The 21248-nt window shown below is 43.2% G+C and overlaps 2 protein-coding genes across 2 annotated transcripts in view; one reads left to right on the top strand and one right to left on the bottom strand.

Moving 5' to 3' along the window:
• The window catches only part of NFS1 (NFS1 cysteine desulfurase), a 78325-nt gene extending 63214 nt beyond the window's left edge, over window positions 1-15111 (bottom strand). Inside the window, exons 1-4 of the mRNA XM_063960164.1 lie at window positions 14856-15111; window positions 8492-8568; window positions 3334-3450; window positions 1036-1119 (exon numbers count right to left, since the gene is read on the bottom strand). Coding sequence (XP_063816234.1) covers window positions 1036-1119; window positions 3334-3450; window positions 8492-8568; window positions 14856-15111 — 534 coding nt within the window. The remainder of the gene's footprint in view (window positions 1-1035; window positions 1120-3333; window positions 3451-8491; window positions 8569-14855) is intronic.
• Window positions 15112-15129: 18 nt separating this feature from the next.
• Window positions 15130-21248, top strand: part of ROMO1 (reactive oxygen species modulator 1) — a 30907-nt gene continuing 24788 nt past the window's right edge. Inside the window, exons 1-2 of the mRNA XM_063960165.1 lie at window positions 15130-15220; window positions 18843-18976. Of these exons, the coding sequence (XP_063816235.1) occupies window positions 18843-18976 (134 nt within the window). The 5' untranslated portion in view covers window positions 15130-15220. The remainder of the gene's footprint in view (window positions 15221-18842; window positions 18977-21248) is intronic.

Raw genomic sequence — 21248 nt, 5'->3', positions numbered from 1 at the left:
AGCAGTTGGGCAAAACCATGTGCACTGCAGGGGGGGCAGATATAACATGTGTAGAGAGTGTTAGATTTGGGTGGGTTATTTTGTTTCTGTACAGGGTAAATACTGGCTGCTTTATTTTCACACTGCAATTTAGATTTCAGTTTGAACACACCCCACCCAAATTTAACTCTCTCTGCACATGTTATATCTGTCCCCCCCTGCAGTGCACATGGTTTTGCCCAACTGCTAACCAAATTCCTGCTGCAATCAACTTGGAATTACCCACAGAATCCTTTCAGCAGTGAGTGCCATGTCAGCAGAGCAATTAAGCAACTGTATAATTTGTTCCTATCATTCATCATGCACTCCAGGTTATAGCCGGTCAACACTTTACTTTGGACATTTACATCTTTGGAGTAATAGTGGTGAGCATTTTTCTCTGATATCTATAAACTAACTGAAGAACCTGCAGATATATTCCACCCCATTCAACTGCTGAGACTTTATTTGCATGTGTGAGTTGCTACCAATTATTTCAGGGGGGCTTTTACAGCATGGATTGTGTGGGGTTTTTATTAATAATTAATAATTGTTGCCCCATTCCCAGCAGTTCTTCATTTAATTTAATATACATATTTATAGTACCAGATGTGTCTAATTTCATAATACAATTGTTATTTATATTTATTAATTCATGTCTGATGATCGTGTGCTCAGCGCCACCTATATTTGTTCTGCTGTGTGTATTTTGTGAGAGAATTGGTATTTTTCGCTGTAGGTAGTAATGGAGGAAAGAAAAGTCACAGGCTGTTTGAAAAATGACAGGAGCAGATTGGCTGGTGCAGTTTATCACTCAGTGAAATTTATCACGGGGCAGATGTATTAACCTGGATAAGGCATAAGGAAGTGATAAACCAGTGATAAATGCAAGGTGATACACGCACCAGCCAATCAGCTCCTAACTGTTAATTTACATATTAAACAGCCCTGCCCAACACACATACCTCTACATGGCTAATGCAAGATAGCTAAGGGTCCAAACTTTCAGAGGATTACCTTTAGAGCGATATTGTTAGATTCAGTTGCACCACTTGTAAAAATAATTTCTCTGGGATCTGCACCAATCAGGGAAGCAACTTGCTGTATTAAAAAGAAATGTAGGAGAATGGTAAAAAGAAAACATGTCACTTATAAGAATTAAGTTATCACATTTCAAAGACTGTGCATCACTCAAAAACAAACAAAAAACACTTGTATTTCAAAATATATATATATATATATATATATATATATATATATATATATATATAAATTATATAAAATCCACTTATGTATAGCACACCACCAAGTAGCCATCCACATAGAGACCAGCACACCATAGATTTTTGATTCCTTTAGTATCCGAAAGTTTTCACAAATTTCCATAAAGAGCAGCAAGCAATAAGTTATTTCATCCAAAAAATGAGCTTTACAAGTTACTTATCATGAAAAACTTCAGAAGGTAATAACAATGCATCTGGCCCAACAGCTGTTTCTGTGCGTGATCGGCAGCTAAGTAATCCATGCTTTGCACATCAAATAGTGTTATTTGTGTTCCGAGATATAGAGTACAACAGTGAGTGAGATGACCGCCCCTTAAAGGCACACCAACACCCTAACTATTAGCTGTTGCGCATGCCAGAACTGGAAGTGCGTTCCAACGATTGTTAAGCTGCGTTCCACAGAAAGATCTCTGCCGCACTAGTCTCACATGGACCGCTGAGCCGCCGTATTGACCGGAACCGGAAGTGCATTCCAGCGGCGGCCGGCGTGCGTTCCACGGTTGTGTCTATGTTGCCTTCGTGCAAAGGACCTGGACGTGACAAAACGAGTGGGCAGGAGAGAACTTCCGCCCTTACAGCTCCTAAATGTTTTCTTCGTTCTCCGTCCGTTTGGGGTATATTTTTTTTTCTATGCAGCATTGGACCCTCGCGGGCTCGCTTCGCTCGCCACGCATCGGGCACGGTGTCTCGCTTCGCTCGCCACACTTTTCTATTCCAAATAGATTGTGACATGGACCCAGGGGGTTATGGGAAAGGTCCTCTGCACGAAGAGAATCTAGATGCTACCTGCGTTCCACTGTTGAAGTTAGCGGTGAATACGGTCTGAAGGGTGAGGTGACGAGAAGGGTGAGAGAGGTAACACAGATGTTGGTGATAGTGAGGACAGGCGCCCTGGCTACTTATAGGAGCAGTATAGATATATATTATAAATAAATGCTAGAGACCACAGTAGAATTAGTCAGCTTTCTAAAGCAACTTTTAATCAAAATGACTTATACAAGTGGTACGAAGCAGACTGCAACATTAGATTGTAATGTCTGCGTACATTAGTAAAAAAAAAAAACCTTTGTATATTAAAACCCCAAATAAACAAATAAAATGTATCCATTATAATAATTATTGGTTAATAATATATGCTAATAATGAAGACTATAAATTGTACGCAAGCATGAGCACTTCCACCGTTTATTTGGATAACATATTAAACCAGTACTTCTTAACCACTTTTCACTACTTTTACATTTTTTAGAGGCCTCACATGTAGCCTCTTGTTTTACTAAAGGGGCCACACCTCATTTGTAGTGACGCACTACATATAAAAGCTCTATTTAAACACTCCTGCCACATGACTGGAACATATCCAGAGTGTGCTCACACACAGGAAGCCACAATATGTGATTGGAGGGATACAGTGGGCAGTAATGGGAACACAACATATAATGTTAAACACTGCTGTTTAGGCATTGTAATTGGATTTTATTAACACTTAAAAAGTTAATTTTCCCTTTTGAGGGAATTGGTAATGCAAAATATTATATTACAAACATTTTACACGTATTCAATTTCTAGTCACGCCATCAAGTACAGTGTTTAAAGTATTTTTTGTTCAAATCCTATGTATACAGCAAGATGTTACTGCGGCGAAGCCATGGACAGAACTCTCAATGTGCACCCATCCCAAAGACTGTGGACAAAATGCTAGAAGCACCATACTATAGAGTATATACAGAAAACGGTTACATACAGGTTTGTCATTTTTATTTGCAAACTATACCATTAGAGTCTATTTTGCCCATATAACTCTGAGAAAACTTATATATTTGAAGTAACACTACATTTTCAAGTAGATGACTTCCTGGAAGGGTTTTCTTTAGATGATAAAATTTAGATAAAGGTCTTTTCCAACAACTCAATATAATAAACACCAGCAAAACACTACACAACTGGGCGTCCCACGGTCAGTATCTGGTTAGTAGCCAAAATGACTCGATGACTTGCAACACTATACTTTGCTTTAGCCTGCAGCAGTTACCTCCCGTGCCTTCTCCATTGCCTTCTCGCTCTCCCAGCCATACGCATGGGTCCTCGAGTGAGGATTTCCATAATAATTCACCAGGTAGGGCAACATACGATCTAATACTCGGGGATCCTAAAAGGATAGAGAAAATTGAAAAATGTTCAAGGAAAAAAGCCTGATTCAGAGATGCATGCAGATCGTGCACAGCTGCAATTACTCAGATTCTCAAATGCAAAAATATGTAAATGCCAGTGTCTACTTCCATGCAATGGGCTGAGCAAATCCTGCGACGCCCACTTTTGCTCAAGTGCACTGGTGAGTCGGTCTCGCTATAACTGACGCACCATTGAGCGTAATCGGAGTTTTATTTGAGTTTGTTAATCATTTCTACATTATACAGGGTTTTGCCATCATGGATCCTTCACAGTTAGGCCAGGTCACACGATTGCAACAAATTATTGCGACGTATGGGATGAAAAGTGTCACAACGCATGTCATTTTCGGGCAATTGCGATGCGAGACACGTTACCGTGCGCCTCGCATCGGAGTCGCAGATCTTACGGACCGACTATATCTCTCAATTGCACGTAAATAGGCGCGCAGTACGTTACATCAGATGTACAAAATATACTCAAGTAGCAAATCGAAATCGCAGGACTCCTGCGAAGCTGTCGGCCAGATCACAGGAAAAAAGGATCCAACTAATTGGTCTGATAAATCTCGCTAGTGGATGGGGGCCTTAAGTGATATATTGTACAATAGATCGTTTGGACATGGATCAGAACAATTTATGGTACACACGGGCGTCATTCATTGGATAGTCACATTATATGTGCTGCACATCCAATGGGATGATTCCACGGATGATGAAATATATATTTAAGATAGATATCTTCTTAATAAAGAAATATGGATAAAAAAAAATAAAAAAAAATGCAGTATATGCTTGTTTATCTATATTAAAAGATAGACGGGATATACAGTGAATCCGGATAGCATTCACTGCGCTTCACTTTTTCGGCATTTTGTTACGTTACAGCCCTATTCCAAACTGGAATAAATTCTTTTTTTCCCCTCAAAATTCTACACACAATACCCCATAATGACAAAATTAAGTTTTGAGATTTTTGCTAAATTTATTAAAAATAAAAAACTAAGAAATGACATGTACATAAGTATTCACAGCCATGGCTCAATACTTTGTTGATGCACCTTTGGCAGCAATTACAGCCTCAAGTCTTTTTGAATATGATGCCACAAGCTTGGCACACCTATCTTTGGGCAGTTTTGCCCATTCCTCTTTACAGCACCTCTCAAGCTCCATCAGGTTGGAAGGGAAGCGTCGATGCACAACCATTTTCACATCTCTCCAGAGATGTTCAATCAGATTCAAGTTTGGGCTCTGGCTGGGCCACTCAAGAACATTCACAGAGTTGTCCTGAAGCCACTCCTTTGATATCTTGGCTGTGTGCTTAGGGTCGTTGTCCTGCTGAAAGATGAACCATCGCCCCAGTCTGAGGTCAAGAGCAGGTTTTCATCCAGGATGTCTCTGTACACTGCTGCATTCATCTTTCCCTCTATCCTGACTAGTCTCCCAGTTCCTGCCGATGAAAAACATCCCCACAGCATGATGCTGCCACCACCATACTTCACTGTAGGGATGGTATTGGACTGTGATGAGCGGTGCCTGGTTTCCTCCAAACATGACGCCTGGCATTCACGCCAAAGAGTTCAATCTTTGTCTCATCAGACCAGAGAATTTTGTTTCTCATGGTCGGAGAGTCCTTCAGGTGCATTTTGGCAAACTCCACGCAGGATGCCATGTGCTTTTTACTAAGGAGTGGCTTCCGTCTGGCCACTCTACCTTACAGGCCTGATTGGTGGATTGCTGCAGAGATAGTTGTCCTTCTGGAAGGTTCTCCTCTCTCCACAGAGGGATGCTGTAGCTCTGACAGAGTGACCATCAGATTCTTGGTCACCTCCCTCAATAGAGCCCTTCTCCCCTGATCGCTTAGTTTAGACAGCCGGCCATCTTTAGGAAGAGTCCTGGTGGTTCCAAACTTCTTCCATTTACGGATGATGGAGTCCACTGTGCTCATTGGGACCTTCAAAGCAGCAGATATTTTTCTGTACCCTTTCCCAGATTTGTGCATCGAGACAAACCTGTCTCTGAGGTCTACAGGCAATTCCTTTGACTTCATGCTTGGTTTGTGCTCAGATATGCACTGTCAAGTGTGGTACCTTATATAGACAGGTGTGTGCCTTTCCTAGTCATGTCCAATAAACTGAATTTACCACAGGTGGACTCCAATTAAGCTGTAGGAACATCTCAAGGATGATCAGTGGAAACAGGATGCACCTGACCTCAACTTTGAGCTACATGGCAAAGGCTGTGAATACTTATGTACACGTGATTTGTTTTTTATTTGTAATAAATTTGCAAAAATCTCAAAAAAACTTTTTTCACGTTGTCATTATAGGGTATTATGTGTAGAATTTTGAGGGAAAAATGAATTTACTCCATTTTGGAATAAGGCTGTAACATAAGAAAATGTGGAAAAAGTGAAGTGCTGTGAATACTTTCTGGATGCACTGTATACAATTCAGTTCTATTTGTGTAATGCAGAGAGATTAGATAGATAGATAGATAGATAGATATAGATTAAAAAAAAATATTTTTTTTATGTATTTCTATAAGACCATTAATACGTTTAATATAATGTGTTGGATGTTTATTGTTGTGACAATATCTGGTTACTCACTATTAGATTTGTTTCTTATTGTCTATTCATGCTGGTGGTTAATAGTAGAGAAGAGATTTGCCTATTATAAACGTATAACACCTGGAGCCTGCACTATTCCTTTCATTTCTAGCAACTCACCCCAACAGGAGCAGTTATAAAAAGCTGTTTGCATACACTGGGATTAGCCTGGATAAAGTTTCTATGGAAGCGAAACACATTCGATTTCAGTGGGCAGAGAGACTTTGGGACTGGACTTAATCCAGGGAAGTGGCTGAAGCGCTGAATGATTGACAGCTGTGGCTGCTCGTAACAACTCGTGTTGGAAGGCAATTTAATCTTGCTCTGTTTAATCTTGGTGTCATATGGATTTGGGTGCCACTATGCAACAAATTTACAGAGGATGCCAGCCAGGCACTGGACTGCCGAACAGGAGTGTGTTTCATCTATGGCCATGCATAGGAAGCACTGTTGCAGCACTTTTGGTGTCTGGAGGTTTGTGTGTATTGATGGAGCAAATGCTACTCATAATCCCTGTTCACTTGATTACAATTACCACTGACGTACTTGTACAAACATAAGCAGCAGGAGCTGCTGGTTGTTAGAACCTTTACTACCAGGCCTGTCTTGACAGCATTGTAGGCCCTGGGCAAAGCAATGTACTGGGGCCCAGACCACCTATTCACGGGAAAACATTTTTTTAAATAATCGTTCTCTAATTGGATACCACAATAATAATCTCGATATCAGGCCATTTTTAATGCCCAGAATCGCTTCGGGGCTAATAGGATATTGCCCTGTCTATTGCTGAATGCGCATTTTCTGATGATAAACTATATGCCCTGTTGATATTTTGGTGTACTAAAATATTCCACATATTGTTCTAAACTAGGTATGCAAGCCTCAGCGGCAACTAAGGATTTGGGGTCTATTTGCTAAGCCTTGGACGGAGATAAAATACCAGCCAATCGGCTCCTGTCATTTTTCAAACCCAGCCTGTGACATGGCAATTAGGAGCTGATTGGCTGGTACTTTATCTCCATCCAAGCCTTAGTAAATAGACCCCTTGATACTTTATAAATAGAATTGCACTAAGGAGCATATCTTACTAACTGAGCCATAATAATTTAAGGATTATTCTTATAATTCTATACATTTTAATACATGTGTGTGATATTCTCTGTTGTTGCGCTCTCCTCAATGGATTTGAAAAGTTTTAAATACTGTTTATAGAAATACAATACAAGAGTGCACCAAACAGTAGCTTTCTCTTGTTGGATCATTCTTTGTGGTCTACCACCTTTATTTTAAAGCCTACTGTACTTACTCCACGGTGCACCACCAAAGATATTATTAGGATTATTTATAAACAAATTTCACTAATGGGTTGGTTTCTCAATTAAGTTTTCCTCACTGGTTTTCCAGTGCTGATATACAACATTCCCCCCTTTTGATGTATAGAATGCTGCCTGCTTTTATTGTGTGTTATTCACAATCAGAAGCCTGGCAGCATTCTCTAACAGCCTCTCAAGAAGCTTCAGAAGAACCAGCCTAACCCTGCTCGAAGGCCCCTTGCATTGTGGAGCCCTGGGCAGCTGCCTAGTGTGCCTATATGTTAAGATGGCCCTGCTTACTATTCAAAGTGGGACCTTACGTGTTCCTAAAACCTAATCTCTGCCGATATATCCATTAGGAAAATTGTTCCTAGCATGTTATAGCTGAATTCTCCTATTTTAGCATAAACAAATAAACCTTGGTGGTATTTGTATTTGGGTTACATCACTCCCTGATGGTCAGAATGTATGGTATTTTTAAAGCTCTCTTCTGAAGTGTGCATAATTTATGATTTAGAATTTTCTTTTGTAATTCTTCTTAATTAAAAAAACAAAAAAACAGAATACTATTCTAAAAATGAAATAAGCATTACCAGTCTCTCATAGTTTATTCATGGTTCTCCCTTTTAGTAGACGTTAATTTCAGTATATATTTTTCTCATTTTTATTTTATTATGACGGTGCTCTCTGAGCTTGTGGTTTCAGTCCTTTGTAGTTTGAAAGGTAAACAAGTCTCCCTCTCTTTAGAGCAGCTGCTGTTTGGATTAAAGTTATTTTTTTTACAATATCATTGATGGTTAATTAATTGATTAGTGCCTGGCTTCAAAATTTGTTTTTTCAACAAAGTGCTCCCAGTAAGATTAATTTTCAACATAAAGTTTAGCATCTGGTCAAATGAATGAGAATACAGAATTAGGAATGAGCTGAAAATTACAAATAAGCTTTAAAAATGTAGGACCTTCCTACTAACTGCATAAATTGCATTTGGTTTTCCCATACCCTATTATCCTCCCTACTATATGGAGGTAGAAGTGCAATGACCAATTATCAAGTCAAAGTATTGACTGACTTACAAAGCAAATATTTAATGCAACGCACCAGTGGAGTTGTCGCTTGAACATCCATATACAGGGGTCTAAGATCTGACTCCTCCAAGTGCTTCTTATCACGCCAATCTGTAAGGAAGTAAAAATGTATTTATTTATTAACAGTTTCTTATATAGCGCAGCAAATTCCATTGCGCTTTACAATTGGAAATAACAATGATATAACAAAACAATGATATAAAGTTGTGCTCATAAGTTTACATACCCTAGCAGAATTTGTGATTTTCTGGCCATTTGTCAGAGAATATGAATGATAACTCACACACTTTTCTTTCACTCATGGTTAGTGGTTGGGTGAAGCCATTTATTGGCAAACAACTGTGTTTACTCTTTTTAAATCATAATGACAACAGAAACTACCCAAATGACCCTGATCAAAAGTTTACATACCCCAGTTCTTAATACCGTGTATTGCCCCCTTTAACATCAATGACAGCTTGAAGTCTTTTGTGGTAGTTGTGGATGAGGCTCTTTATTTTCTCAGATGGTAAAGCTGCCCATTCATTTTAGCAAAAAGCCTCCAGTTCCTGTAAATTCTTGGGCTGTCTTGCATGAACTGCACATTTGAGATCTCCCCAGAGTGGCTCAATGATATTGAGGTCAGGAGACTGAGATGGTCACTCCAGAACCTTCACTTTATTCTGCTGTAGCCAATGACAGGTCGACTTGGCCTTGTGTTTTGGATCATTGTCATGTTGGAACGTCCAAGTACGTCCCATGCGCAGCTTCCGGGCTGATGAGTGCAAATTTTCCTCCAGTATTTTCTGATAACATGCTGCATTCATCTTGCCATCAATTTTGACCAAGTTTCCAGTGCCTTTGTAGCTCACACATCCCCAAAACATCAGCGATCCACCTCCGTGTTTCACAGTAGGAATGGAGTACCTTTCATCATAGGCCTTGTTGACTCCTCTCCAAAAGTAACGTTTATGGTTGTGGCCAAAAAGTTAAATTTTGGTCTCATCACTCCAAATGACTTTGTTCCAGAAGTTTTGAGGCTTGTCTCTGTGCTGTTTGGAGTATTGTAAGTGGGATGCTTGGTGGCATTTACGTAGTAATGGCTTTCTTCTGGCGACTCAACCATGCAGCCCATTTTTCTTCAAATGCCTCCTTATTGTGCATCTTGAAACAACGACACCACTTTTTTTCCAGAGAGTCCTGTATTTCAGCTGAAGTTATTTGCAGATTTTTCTTTGCATCCCGAACAAGTTTCCTGGCAGTTGTGGCTGAAATTTTTGTTGGTCTACCCGACCGTGATTTGGTTTCCACAGAATCCCTCATTTTCCACTTCTTAATTAGAGTTTGAACACTGCTGATTGGCATTCTCAATTGCTTGGATATCTTTTTATATCCCTTTCCTGTTTTATACAGTTCAATTACCTTTTCCCGCAGATCCTTTGACAATTCTTTTGCTTTCCCCATGACTCAGAATCCAGACATATCAGTGCAGCACTGGATGAAAGATGCAAGGGTCTTTCAGGAGTCCAGAAACTCACTGACCTTTTATACACACACACTGATTACAAGCAAACAGATCACAGGTGAGGATGGATACCTTTAGTAGCCATTCAAACCCATTTGTGTCAACTTGTGTGCATGTTATCAGGCTAAAATCTCCAGGGTATGTAAACTTTTAATCAGGGTCATTTGGGTAGTTTCTGTTGTCATTATGATTTAAAAAGAGTAAACAGTTGTTTGACAATAAATCGCATCACCCAATCACTAACCACGAGTGAAAGAAAAGTTTGTGAGTTATCATTCATATTCTTATGAGCACAACTGTAACAAAACTGGGTAATAACAAACAGTCAGAGGTAGGAAGGCCCTGCTTACAATCTATAGGGAAATAGGCATGGATACACAAGGATAGGAGCTATCTATTGCATAGTTGTCCACCAGATTGCAAAGGTTCTTGGTGGGCTGTATGATATGGTCATACAGCAATGATGAACCCGTGTCGAGAGGAAGGATGAGAAGACATGTGAGGATATGTGAGGACTGTGCAGAGTGGATGCAATTTGATAGAAAAGTTTATGAAAGTTATGTGGGCGGTTCTGAAATTTGATACGCTTGCCTGAAGAGGTGAGTTTTCAGGGAACGCTTGAAGGTTAGGAGACTAGAGGAGAGTCTTATTGTACGTGGTAAGGCATTCCACAGAGTGGGTGCAGCCCAATGAAAGTCCTGCAATCATGAGTGGGAGCGAGTAATGAGTGTGGATTAGAGACGCAGATCTTGTGAAGAGCGAAGAGGTCGGGCTGGGAGATATTTTGAGATGAGCGACATGATGTACGTTGGTGTAGTTTGGTTAATGGCCTTGTGTGTGAGTAAAAGTATTTTATATTGAGTACGGTAGAATACAGGTAACCAACGGAGGGACTGAGAGTGGATCTGCAGACGATGAACATCTAGCGAGGAAGATTAGCCTCGCAGCTGCACTCAGAATGGATTGTAATGGTGAGAGTCTCGTTTTGGGAAGACCAGTTAGGAGACTATTGCAATAATCAATGCGGGAGATAATGAGAGCATGGATTAGAGCTTTAGCAGTGTCTTGTGTAAGGTATGGTCGTATTTTGGATATGTTTTTTAGATGCATGTAACATGATTTTGAGACAGATTGAATGTGGGGAACAAAGGACAGATCAGAGTCAAGGGTGACACCTAGGCAGCGAGCTTGTGGGGTAGGGTAGATAGTCGAGTTTTCAACAGTAATAGATATATCAGGTTGGTAACTACTATCGGCCGGTTGAAATATAATTAACTCGGTCTTTGAAATATTAAGTTTGAGGTGGCGAGATGTCATCCAAGATGAAATGGTAGATAGGCATTCAGTGACACGGCCCAGTACAGATAGGGACAAATCAGGGGAGGATAGGTATATCTGAGTATCATCTGCGTACAGATGATACTGAAATCGAAAATAGCTGATTAGTTTACCAAGAGATGAGGTACAGAAAGAGAAAAGCAGGGACCCAAGACTGAGCCTTGCGGTACTCCAACTGAAAGAGGTAGTGAAGAGGAGGTAGATTCAGAGAAGCGAACACTGAAGGAGAGATTAGATATGTAGGATAGGAACCAAGAAAGGGCTGTGTCTTTAAGACCTAGGGATTGTAGTGTCTGTATGAGAAGAGAGTGGTCTACAGTGTCAAATGCAGCAGATAGATCTAGAAGAATAAGTAGTGAGTAATGGCCTTTAGACTTCGTAGTGACCAAATCATTAACCACTTTAGTCAGTGCTGTCTCTGTGGAGTGTTGGTAATGGAAGCCTGACTGAAGTGGGTCCTATAAATTGTGTGAGTTAAGAAAGTGTGTAAGTCGAGTGTAGGCAAGTCTCTCAAGTAGCTTAGAGAGACAAGGGAGCTGAGAGATAATGGTCATTTGTATACATCCCGTTCAAAGAATATTAGTTAAGCTGACCATACACCTAAAGGTTTACCTGTCCGATCTGACTGGTTGGAATGAAAATCTGGTAATGTATTGGAGCAAATGCCAATTGACCATATGCTTCTAAATGCCGTAAAATTGACAAAAAGGTTGTTCAGACAAATTGGTTAAATCAAACGGATTTAACCAATTTGTCTGATTGACCATTTGTGTCTGTTTTCCAGTGTTTGGAAACAAATGGTAATTGTCATTTGACAGATAAATCTTTAGGTGTATGTACAGCTTTAGGGTAATTTTCAGCTTTGTGTAGATAGAATATCACATGTCATACTCCATCCTAAAGCTTACTTAATGGCGATCTGACAATCACAGGGTTCAGCTACAATGTTGTCCGGACCGCTCCCACCAAAAGTCCGTTGACGACCATGAAACGCGGCGTCTATGCGCTGTCACCGCCAGGACTTAAACCGAGTTTTGAAGAGAATGCAGTTTAAGACCTTGCGCATGCACATGTGCTGAAATCTCTAAATAGCGATTTTAGCACAATTGCAATCCATCCTGAATCGGGCCCTGTGTGTGCCCCGTGCATGTCAAAACTCATGAATATATGCAGGACCCCAGGTAACCCAATGGGATGAAGTATACAGTCAATTGTTGCTTGGGATTGGATTATTGTTTAAACCTTAAGGTGTATGCAAAAGGTTTGAGCAACTCTGGTCAAGCTACTCATACACGCAATCTTAGTGAAGAAGTAAAAAACAATAATAATTCATTTTAATTTTCGATTAATTGGCCATTCAGGTAATCGCTCCTGATCAGCCAAGTACTGTGTATCAGGATTGACCCCATGTGTGTCCCCCATACACACTGTGCTAGAGAAAACTCAGTGTGCACAGGATTCTATGGGTTTGGTAGGTCGTGACAACATATATTAAACAGCACAAAAGATGCAACCTCCCGACCATTGCAGAAGCTCTTGACGCTCCTGCAACAAACCTGCATGGACACAAATACAATCATCAGCCCATTCACCCGATAGCAGGCCACGGAATGTATTAGGTGTGCACCCAGCTTAAAGCTGAAAAATTATTGGATAGTTTAGCAACACAAAGGGGGGTAGGAATCCAAATGTTTCTCCCCACGGCTGCCACTAGATGGCGCCCAACTGAGCAATTCAATTGTTGCTCCGTTAGGGCGCTCTGAGCTACGGGGAGACGCATTTCAGCTCACAGTCCCCCGTGCTGGCAAGCTGAAATGTACGAAGTGACTCGTTTAGGCGGCCAAACTGCACTTTTCGTGACATGCCCAGCACTTAGGTCTTATTATTATTATCAGTAATTTATATAGCGCACACATATTCCACAGCGTTTTACATGGTCTTACTTAGCTGATTTACACGGCTAAATTTGGATTGACTGGGCGTGATCAGTGCGATTAAAAAAAAATAATACAATTGTGCCCGGCAATCTCCCATCACTTTAGTTGGGAGAACAGGCGTGCAAAACAATTTTAATCGCCTCCATTAACACAAAACCTACTTTAAAATAAACTGTGAAGGACTTATAAGAATTAATTAAAATTATTAATTTTTTATCTCTGTGGCAATCGCAATCAGCACTGGGTTGAAAAATGTCAGTTAGGAGCCGATTGGCTGATAAATTGGACGGAGATAAAGTATCTCCATCCAAGGCTTATGAGCCCTACACATTTAAAGATCCGCCGCCGAGCTGCCCGACGGCGGATACAGCAGACGGGCGACCCGGCGGCAGGGGGCAGTGATGGGGGGAGTGGCGTTACTTCATTCCCCCCGTCACCCGGCTCCCTGCACAGTCGACGGGGAGCCGCGCATCATTCATCGCTGGTGACTCCACACTCAAAGATATGAACGGTATCTCGTTCAATAATGAACGAGATCGTTCATATCTTTGAGGAATATCGGCCAGTGTGTAGGGCCTACTAGTAATTAGACCTAAAGCTGCTAAATTATGTGAATAAATGAATGTGCACAATGAAGTCACATCTACCCTGAAAGTAGAGGTTAACTTAATTTCCGTTATATTCAATAAGACATGCAAATTTACACGAGTACCAATATTTTTCCATACAACAGTATATGAACACATGGGGCTAGATATACTAAGTGGTGGCCTCTGCCTAAAATAAAGTGTGTGCGCGCGCCTGATGACGGTGCTTCGTACCCCGAAACGTAGATAAAGTAAACACCAGCCTTTTTCACCGTTCTGAGTGCCGCCATTATTTATCCTCATTGCATATACAGACCGCAGGGCTTGGAAGGAGGGCACCGGAGCATGTAAGCAGAGAGCTGACTACCTAGGAGTGCCGGACTTGGAGAGTGAGTATGTATGTAATTTTTTTTATTTTTTTGTAAATGCAAGTAACAGCGTAAAAATAAAACACGTATTTAAATGTTAAATCCTTTCAGTAAAAGTAGGGACATCCCGAGGCAGCACACTGATGTATAGGGCAGGCACAAGTGTGCTTTATACAGAATAAAAATAACAGAAGTACCAGGTCAACAAATGTTGCAACAGATTAGAAGAGGACCACATGACCCACATTTCTTCCTATGCCAGGAATATTATATGTAATTATTTGTCTATAGGTATCACGCAGAGCTGTCACCTTGGGGGAAGCAGAAGGCATCTGCTGGCACATGTGGCGTCTTACAGTGGGTTACATAACAGGGTTACATAACAGAGCAGAGGCTGGCACATGTCACTATCCCCATACACTGTAGTCCCGATTTTGATAAAAGTTAACATCATGGTGTACAGTACACCGTCACCTACAGTAGTTAAGATAGGCAGACTTTTACCCCGACTTTGGCATGCACCAGCCCATAGTACCCCGTTACTGTCGCCCAGTGGGCTGGCTAGCGGCAGAGCATCTCCCAGCAGCACACACTGTACAGCAGCTCCCTTGTCATCCTCCAGGCCGAGGCCTAGACACAGTACCTGTACTCTCCACATGACTGGCCCGGACACCGAGCGCTTTCCTGCAGTTCCCCGCCGCAAGCAGGCTCCTGAGCGCCGCCCTGCACAGCATGATGTACCGCGGACACAGCCAGCAGCTACCCGGCGTGTTGTTGTGGCGTAACGGCGTCTGGCTGTGGGCGGTGTGTGACCGCGGGTGGGAGGAGGAGGAGGAGGAGGACGAGGGGGGCCGGGTACCAGCTTCCGGAAAGGGAGGGGAGAGAGGCCGCAGCGTCATCAGAAAGCTGCAGCCCGGAGCCGCACGCCCGAGCCGACATTGCACAGTACAGGACAGGGTACACTGGGAGCCGGAGTGAGGGCGTGTGAGATAGCGGGAGGCAGCAGAGGTGAGAGCGGGTCTAGCAGGGCAGGGACACATGTACTGGGGAGGGGGCAGCAGAGGGCGCATACCGCTGAGGACAAACCGACACTCGGGCCGTGCAATCCCCCCAACCATCCCCACTGTGCCCTACTGTTCTACACAAGTTACACAGTGCAGGGAAGCCTGTTGTTTGGAAGCTTGGAGATGTCATTCCTTACTTCAGAGAGAAAGTGGAGAACTTCTAATTATTATTATTTTATAGAATCGACTAGGTAGCGAATAACTGGTTGCTATGGGCAACTAGACTTTATATGTCTCTCAAAGGTAATGAGGTGTATCAATGTAAAGCTGGCTACATGGGATTTGCTAAAAAAAAAAAAAAAAAAAAACAGCGGCTTCCTGCAGCACACACTGCCACCCTAGACATTGAAGAGCGCATCTGTGTCAGCAGTCACTGGGGAGATGGGGATGGAGAGGAGGGAGAAATTACACCCTCTGCGTATGGTCCGGGGATGGGGTCAAAACTGCAATAGGTGCCCCAGTGACAGCTGTCACAGACCCCCCCCCCCCCCCCCCCCTCCCTCCCTCACCCACCCACCCCCTTCACTTCTCAGTTGCATTACAAGATCAAGAGAGGTGTTTCGGGGTGAGATCCATTCAAGTTACACACCTATGCAATTGTTGAGATGCTCAACCTTCCAGTCGCATTGAAGAAAGTACACACTGATCAGATAATCACTTCAAGGGGGTCGATTCTATTCGGCAACTAATGAATAGCGCCGGGAATTAGCTCCCGACGCTATTCAATTGAGCAACTAGTTACGTCGGCGATGGCCCGTTCTCGCCGACAAAACAGGTTGAATTGTCGGGAGAACGGGCATTCTCCGACTTAACTCCCTGGCGCGAGGCTGATTCCCGACAGAATCAGCCTTGCGCCGGCCGCGAGGCAGCACTTTTGTCGGGTTTCTCTTCTCATCCCCCGGGGATGAGAGAAGAATTCCCAACAATTGCCGGTAATTAGTTGCTGAATTGAATAGCGTCGGGAGCTAATTCCCGGCGCTATTCATTAGTTGCCGAATAGAATCGACCCCCTGGAGTGTTTACCTGATATGCACAGTGTGCACTAGGCTTAAAGCCCGGCTGCTGTTACTACTGCACTCTTTCCTGAGAAGCTGTGGGTAGTGAGGACCACCATAAATTAGCCATTGAATGTTAGGCTATGCACATACGATAGTGTGATGTTGCTCACCTAATCGGTTTACGGATGTTTTACCATAGGTGGTAGCCCATAAATTGTGAACACTCACCATCAGACCATCAACGGTTTCTAACCTTCGATGGCCATTTCTAGTTGTGGTCTGTCTCCGGCACGGTCTCATGCTGCTGTCTGCAAAATGACATGACCGTTGCAAATACTGTAAGAGATAAGTATAGTTAGGCTTTTTTTCTCTATGCAGAGCTCCACCCTGTTTTTCACCCCCGCGCTCTCCCCCGTTTGTTCATTACTCTCCTTTCTTTTTCTTCCTCTGTATCTCTTCACCATCTCTCCCTTTATTTTTTTTGTTCTCTTCCACTATGCTGTCTCTTGTCTCCTCTCTGTTCATCCCTCCTCTGTTCTGCGCTGTTTCCCCCTCTCCTTACCCTCTGTTTTTTGCTCTTCTCCCCTCTGTCACTCCTTTTTGAAGACATCAGTACCTCCCCTTCAGTTCCATTTGTCATGCCGACTGAACACTGTGGGCCTAATTCATGTTTTTACGGAAAAGCCTACTGGATTGTGATTTTACTGGCTATGGACTTGCTAATTATAGCAAGTGTAGCTGCCACCCAGAAAAGAATATAGACTCCGACTGGAGCATCTACGTAATAACGGGGAACATATATTTCCTTAGTAGACTGGATGCAGCAGTAGCGACGCGGTCCCCATGTTTCTCTACATACATGATCTCGGCTGAAGGCAGATTCTCGCCCCAAAAAGGCGGGACTTGCCTACGTTTTTGCTGCCACACCCCATTACGCCCTCCTCCCCCCGCCCCAAATGGTCTCTTACTGTGAATCGCTGTATGTTGAAATTGTCTGTGCGAGCGACCACTCAAAGGTATTTTGGCGCATGCGCGATAATTGCTCAGTTGTGTGAACATCAGCATTGCATAGAAACATTGATTAGGCCCTACTCTAGACATACATGTCGCTGCACTCACTAACGTGTGTGTCTGGAATGGACTTTTTAACTTTATGGAGAGTTGGTACAATTATTTAGTGTTTGCTTAGTGGGCTGGGGTAAAGTGGCAGGGTGCTTCATTTGTGGATATTTTGTTGTTTAAAATAAGCCATGCACACCAACACCGAAAGGATGCCATCATTTTGGTCACAATTTGACTTTCATTTTTTATGTACCAGGGAGGGGTATTCAACATGTGGCCCTCAAGCTGCTGTGGAGCTACAAATACAAGCATTCCCTGCCACAATTTTAATGTGCTTTAATAGCAAAACTGTGGGAGGGTATTCTGGAATGTGTAGCAGCAACTGGGTGGCCACATGTTGAATAAATCATGTTCTATACTGTTTTGGTTGTGGATAATATTGTGATATTGTTTATTGATTTTAAGGAGTGTCTGTTTTCATCATGAGGGGGTATATGATGAGTACGGTAAGTAGTGTTCATTCTAGCACCCTGCACCTTTCAAATCCAGTGCAGTTCCTCTTCCCTTCCTGGGGTGTCGCTCTCTGCTCTGGTGCTTCTCGGCACACACAGGTCTGTATCACAGCATTGAGTAATAGATCAGAGTGTGCTGAGAAGCACCACAGCAGAGAGCGACACCCCAGGCAGGAAAGAGGAACTGCACGGATTTTGAAAGGTGCAGGGTGCTAGAATGAACACTAAGTAAGTATGGGAAGTAAGTGTTGGGAGACTGTATATGTGTGATGCTGTAACATCACTGACACTATGAAAGGTCATAGTTCTTGCCAACTGGCATTACATGCCAATGTGATGAGATCATTTATATCCACCGTTGATTTTATAATATAGATTTGGAGAGTGGTTCAGTTGAGTTTATGTGGAATGGAAAAATTAGGATTTGGTTTGATGCGAGTGCCACACATAAAGCACTTAGGGGTCTATTTACTAAGCCTTGGATGGAGATAAAGTACTAGCCAATCAGCTCCTAACTGCCATTTTTCAAACACAGCCTGTGGCATAGCAGTTAGGATCTGGTTGGCTGTTACTTTGTCTCCAGCAACTTTATCTCCATCCAGGGCTTAGTAAATAGACCCCTTACTTTGAAACGGCGTGATTGATAATTTAGAGCAGCGGTTCCCAAACTCGGTCCTCAAGGACCCCCAACAGTTCATGTTTTCCATGTAACCTAGCAGGTGCACATGTGTATTCATTACTCACCGACACATTAAAAGATCCACAGGTGTAGTTAAGTATTTCACTTGTGATTCTGTGAGGCAACCTGGAAAACGTGAACTGTTGGGGGTCCTTGTGGACCGAATTTGGGAACCAATGAGGTAGTGTGCTGAAGGCAGCATACTAGTAGATAATTATACATGTTGATAGGGCACGGTTTGAATGTTGGGCTTATGGGACTGAACCATCTACTATGAAGCCAAGCTAAAGAAAGTATACATGTTATCTCTTACAGATGCCGGTCGCAGTTGGTGGGCCCTACGGGCAGTCACAGCCCAGATGTTTTGACAAAGTAAAGATGGGCTTCATGATGGGTTTTACAGTAGGCATGGCAGCAGGGGCTGTGTTTGGCACAGTCTCCTGTTTAAGGTGAGCAAACCAAAATCAGTCTAAGCTGTTATCTCCTGGGATCAAAGTCCTTGTTAAAAAGATAAACTTTACCTTGTGACATCTGGGTACAAATGTGAATTGCCCTTTAATATTTAATTACATTTAAAACACAATGACTTATAGCCAGTATCAGACATTAAGTTAATGCAAGTACTGTAACTGTTTTATTGTTACAGGAAAGCAAAACAGCCATTACTTGCATAGTTCCAAGAGAATGTCACTATTGCAGGAGCGTCTCTTTTATTCATTTATTTTTATAAATGTGGACATTCTTTTCCTTCACAGTACTAGCCAGAAAGGTGTGGGATGATAAATACAGAGTCTAGTTAGACGGTCAATAGATGGACGCCACATGTTAGACATTAGGTCAACAAGGTCAGAAAGTCGACACGGAAAATGTAGACAGTACAAAAGGTCGACAGGGTCAAAAGGTCATTCCTGGAGATGCTGGGCTGGCACCAGAGATTCTAGTTGCACTGCTGGCTCCCTCTTTAGTGACAGGTGCCGGGCACTGCACAATAATGTCACAGTGCAGCACCTAGCACTGTCACTGCAGAGGTGCCGACATTTCTCTTGCATCCTAGAGGATGCTGGGGTCCACATTAGTACCATGGGGTATAGACTGGTCAACCAGAAGCCATTGGCACTTTAAGAGTTTGAGAGTGTGGGCTGGCTCCTCCCTCTATACCCCTCCTACCAGACTCAGTTTAGAAAATGTTCCCGGAGGAGCCGGTCACAGCTAGGGAAGCTCTACAGAGCTTCTTTAGAAATTTTTTTTTTTTAAGAGTTTATTATTTTACAGGGAGGCTGCTGGCAACAGCCTCCCTGCTTAGTGGGACTAAGGGGGTGGGAGTAGTGTCTGCCCTGGGGGGTCTGAGCCACTTACTCTGACAGGAGACTGAGCTCCTGAGGGGATTGATCGTTCCCCGCCACAGGGGATTGCTCACCCCAGCAGCATGCCGCCACCCCCTTACAGAGCCAGAAGATTGGTGACGAGTGAGTCACCAACCCCCCTAGCAAGCAGGGGTCGGTGTGAAGATGGCGGCAACGGGGTATGGAGTGCAGTACTAACTGCGCTCTGGGGCTCAGCGGTACATAGTGAGGCGCTGTGAGGGGCGCCCTGAGCCAGTGACTACACTGGTCACACAGCCTGTCGGGATCTCTACCAGCATAATTCCTCAGGCCAGTATAATCCTATGAAGAGCGGGAAGACAGCGCCATTTGGGGGGCGGAGCTTTTCAGAGCAGACCCAGCAGGGTTCAGCGCTATTTTCCTGCCTACACAACGCTGTCAGTGAAGAGCAAGTCCCTTCAGAACAACTCCAGCTATCTCTCACGGTACCAGGGGGTTGTAGAAGGGAAAGGGGGGAAGCTGTATACAGGCTGTGTAACCTATTAAGGTGCACAGTCAGTGCTGGTTGGGGGTCTCCCTTTACCTAAAAAGCGCTGTGTGTGGATTGGCTCCAATTTCTGTGTGTCTCTTGCCATTCTTGTGGGTGAAACTCAGTCTGCCCTCCCCTGTGTGTGTAGTGTCTGTGGTCTTCATTAAGCTATGTCCAGGGACTCTGTGTCATATGCTGCAGAGGATATGTCCTCTCAGGATGATCCCATTCCATGTAATCAGGATTGCACTGTTTTAGCACAGATACCAGCAAGGGAGCCTGAGTGGTTATCCTCTATCAATTCTATGATTTCTACTAGGGTTGCACAGAATGAGTCTACAACTCAGGCTTTACAGAACTCTACGGCAGTCTGGTTCAGTTCTGTTACCTCAGGCCCCCCTCCCCCGCTGTATATTCCCAAAAACGTGCTCTAGCACAGATTATGCAAGACGACACGGATACCGATTCTGACACTGGTGATGGGGATGTGTTGAGAGGGGGGCAGCATCTCTTGCAAAAGGGGTACAGTTGATAATAGAGGCCATTAGGGATGTGTTGAATATTACTGATACAACACCTGTGCAGGTTGAGGAGGCTTACTTCACTGAAAGTAAGAAAGTGTAGCTAACCTTCCCTGCGTCAAAAGAATGAAATGCTATTTCTGCTGCGGGGTACACTGGTCTCCACAAGGATAGACATAGTGGTGTAGAGTAGGATCTTGATCCGAGGCACCAACTGGCTAAAAAGCTTTGACTGTTCCCAGAATGCACAGCGCTGCCTCCTCTATAACCCCGCCTCCCTGCACAGGAGCTCAGTTTTGTAGTGGGTGCCGCAGATAGCAGGCACATAACAGAGGGGCTGCTCTGGGCA

Source organism: Pseudophryne corroboree, chromosome 3 (assembly GCF_028390025.1).
Source record: "Pseudophryne corroboree isolate aPseCor3 chromosome 3, aPseCor3.hap2, whole genome shotgun sequence".
NCBI lineage: Eukaryota > Metazoa > Chordata > Amphibia > Anura > Myobatrachidae > Pseudophryne > Pseudophryne corroboree.
The sequence above is the reverse complement of the archived record's forward strand: the minus strand, read 5'-3'. Positions and strand labels throughout refer to the sequence as shown.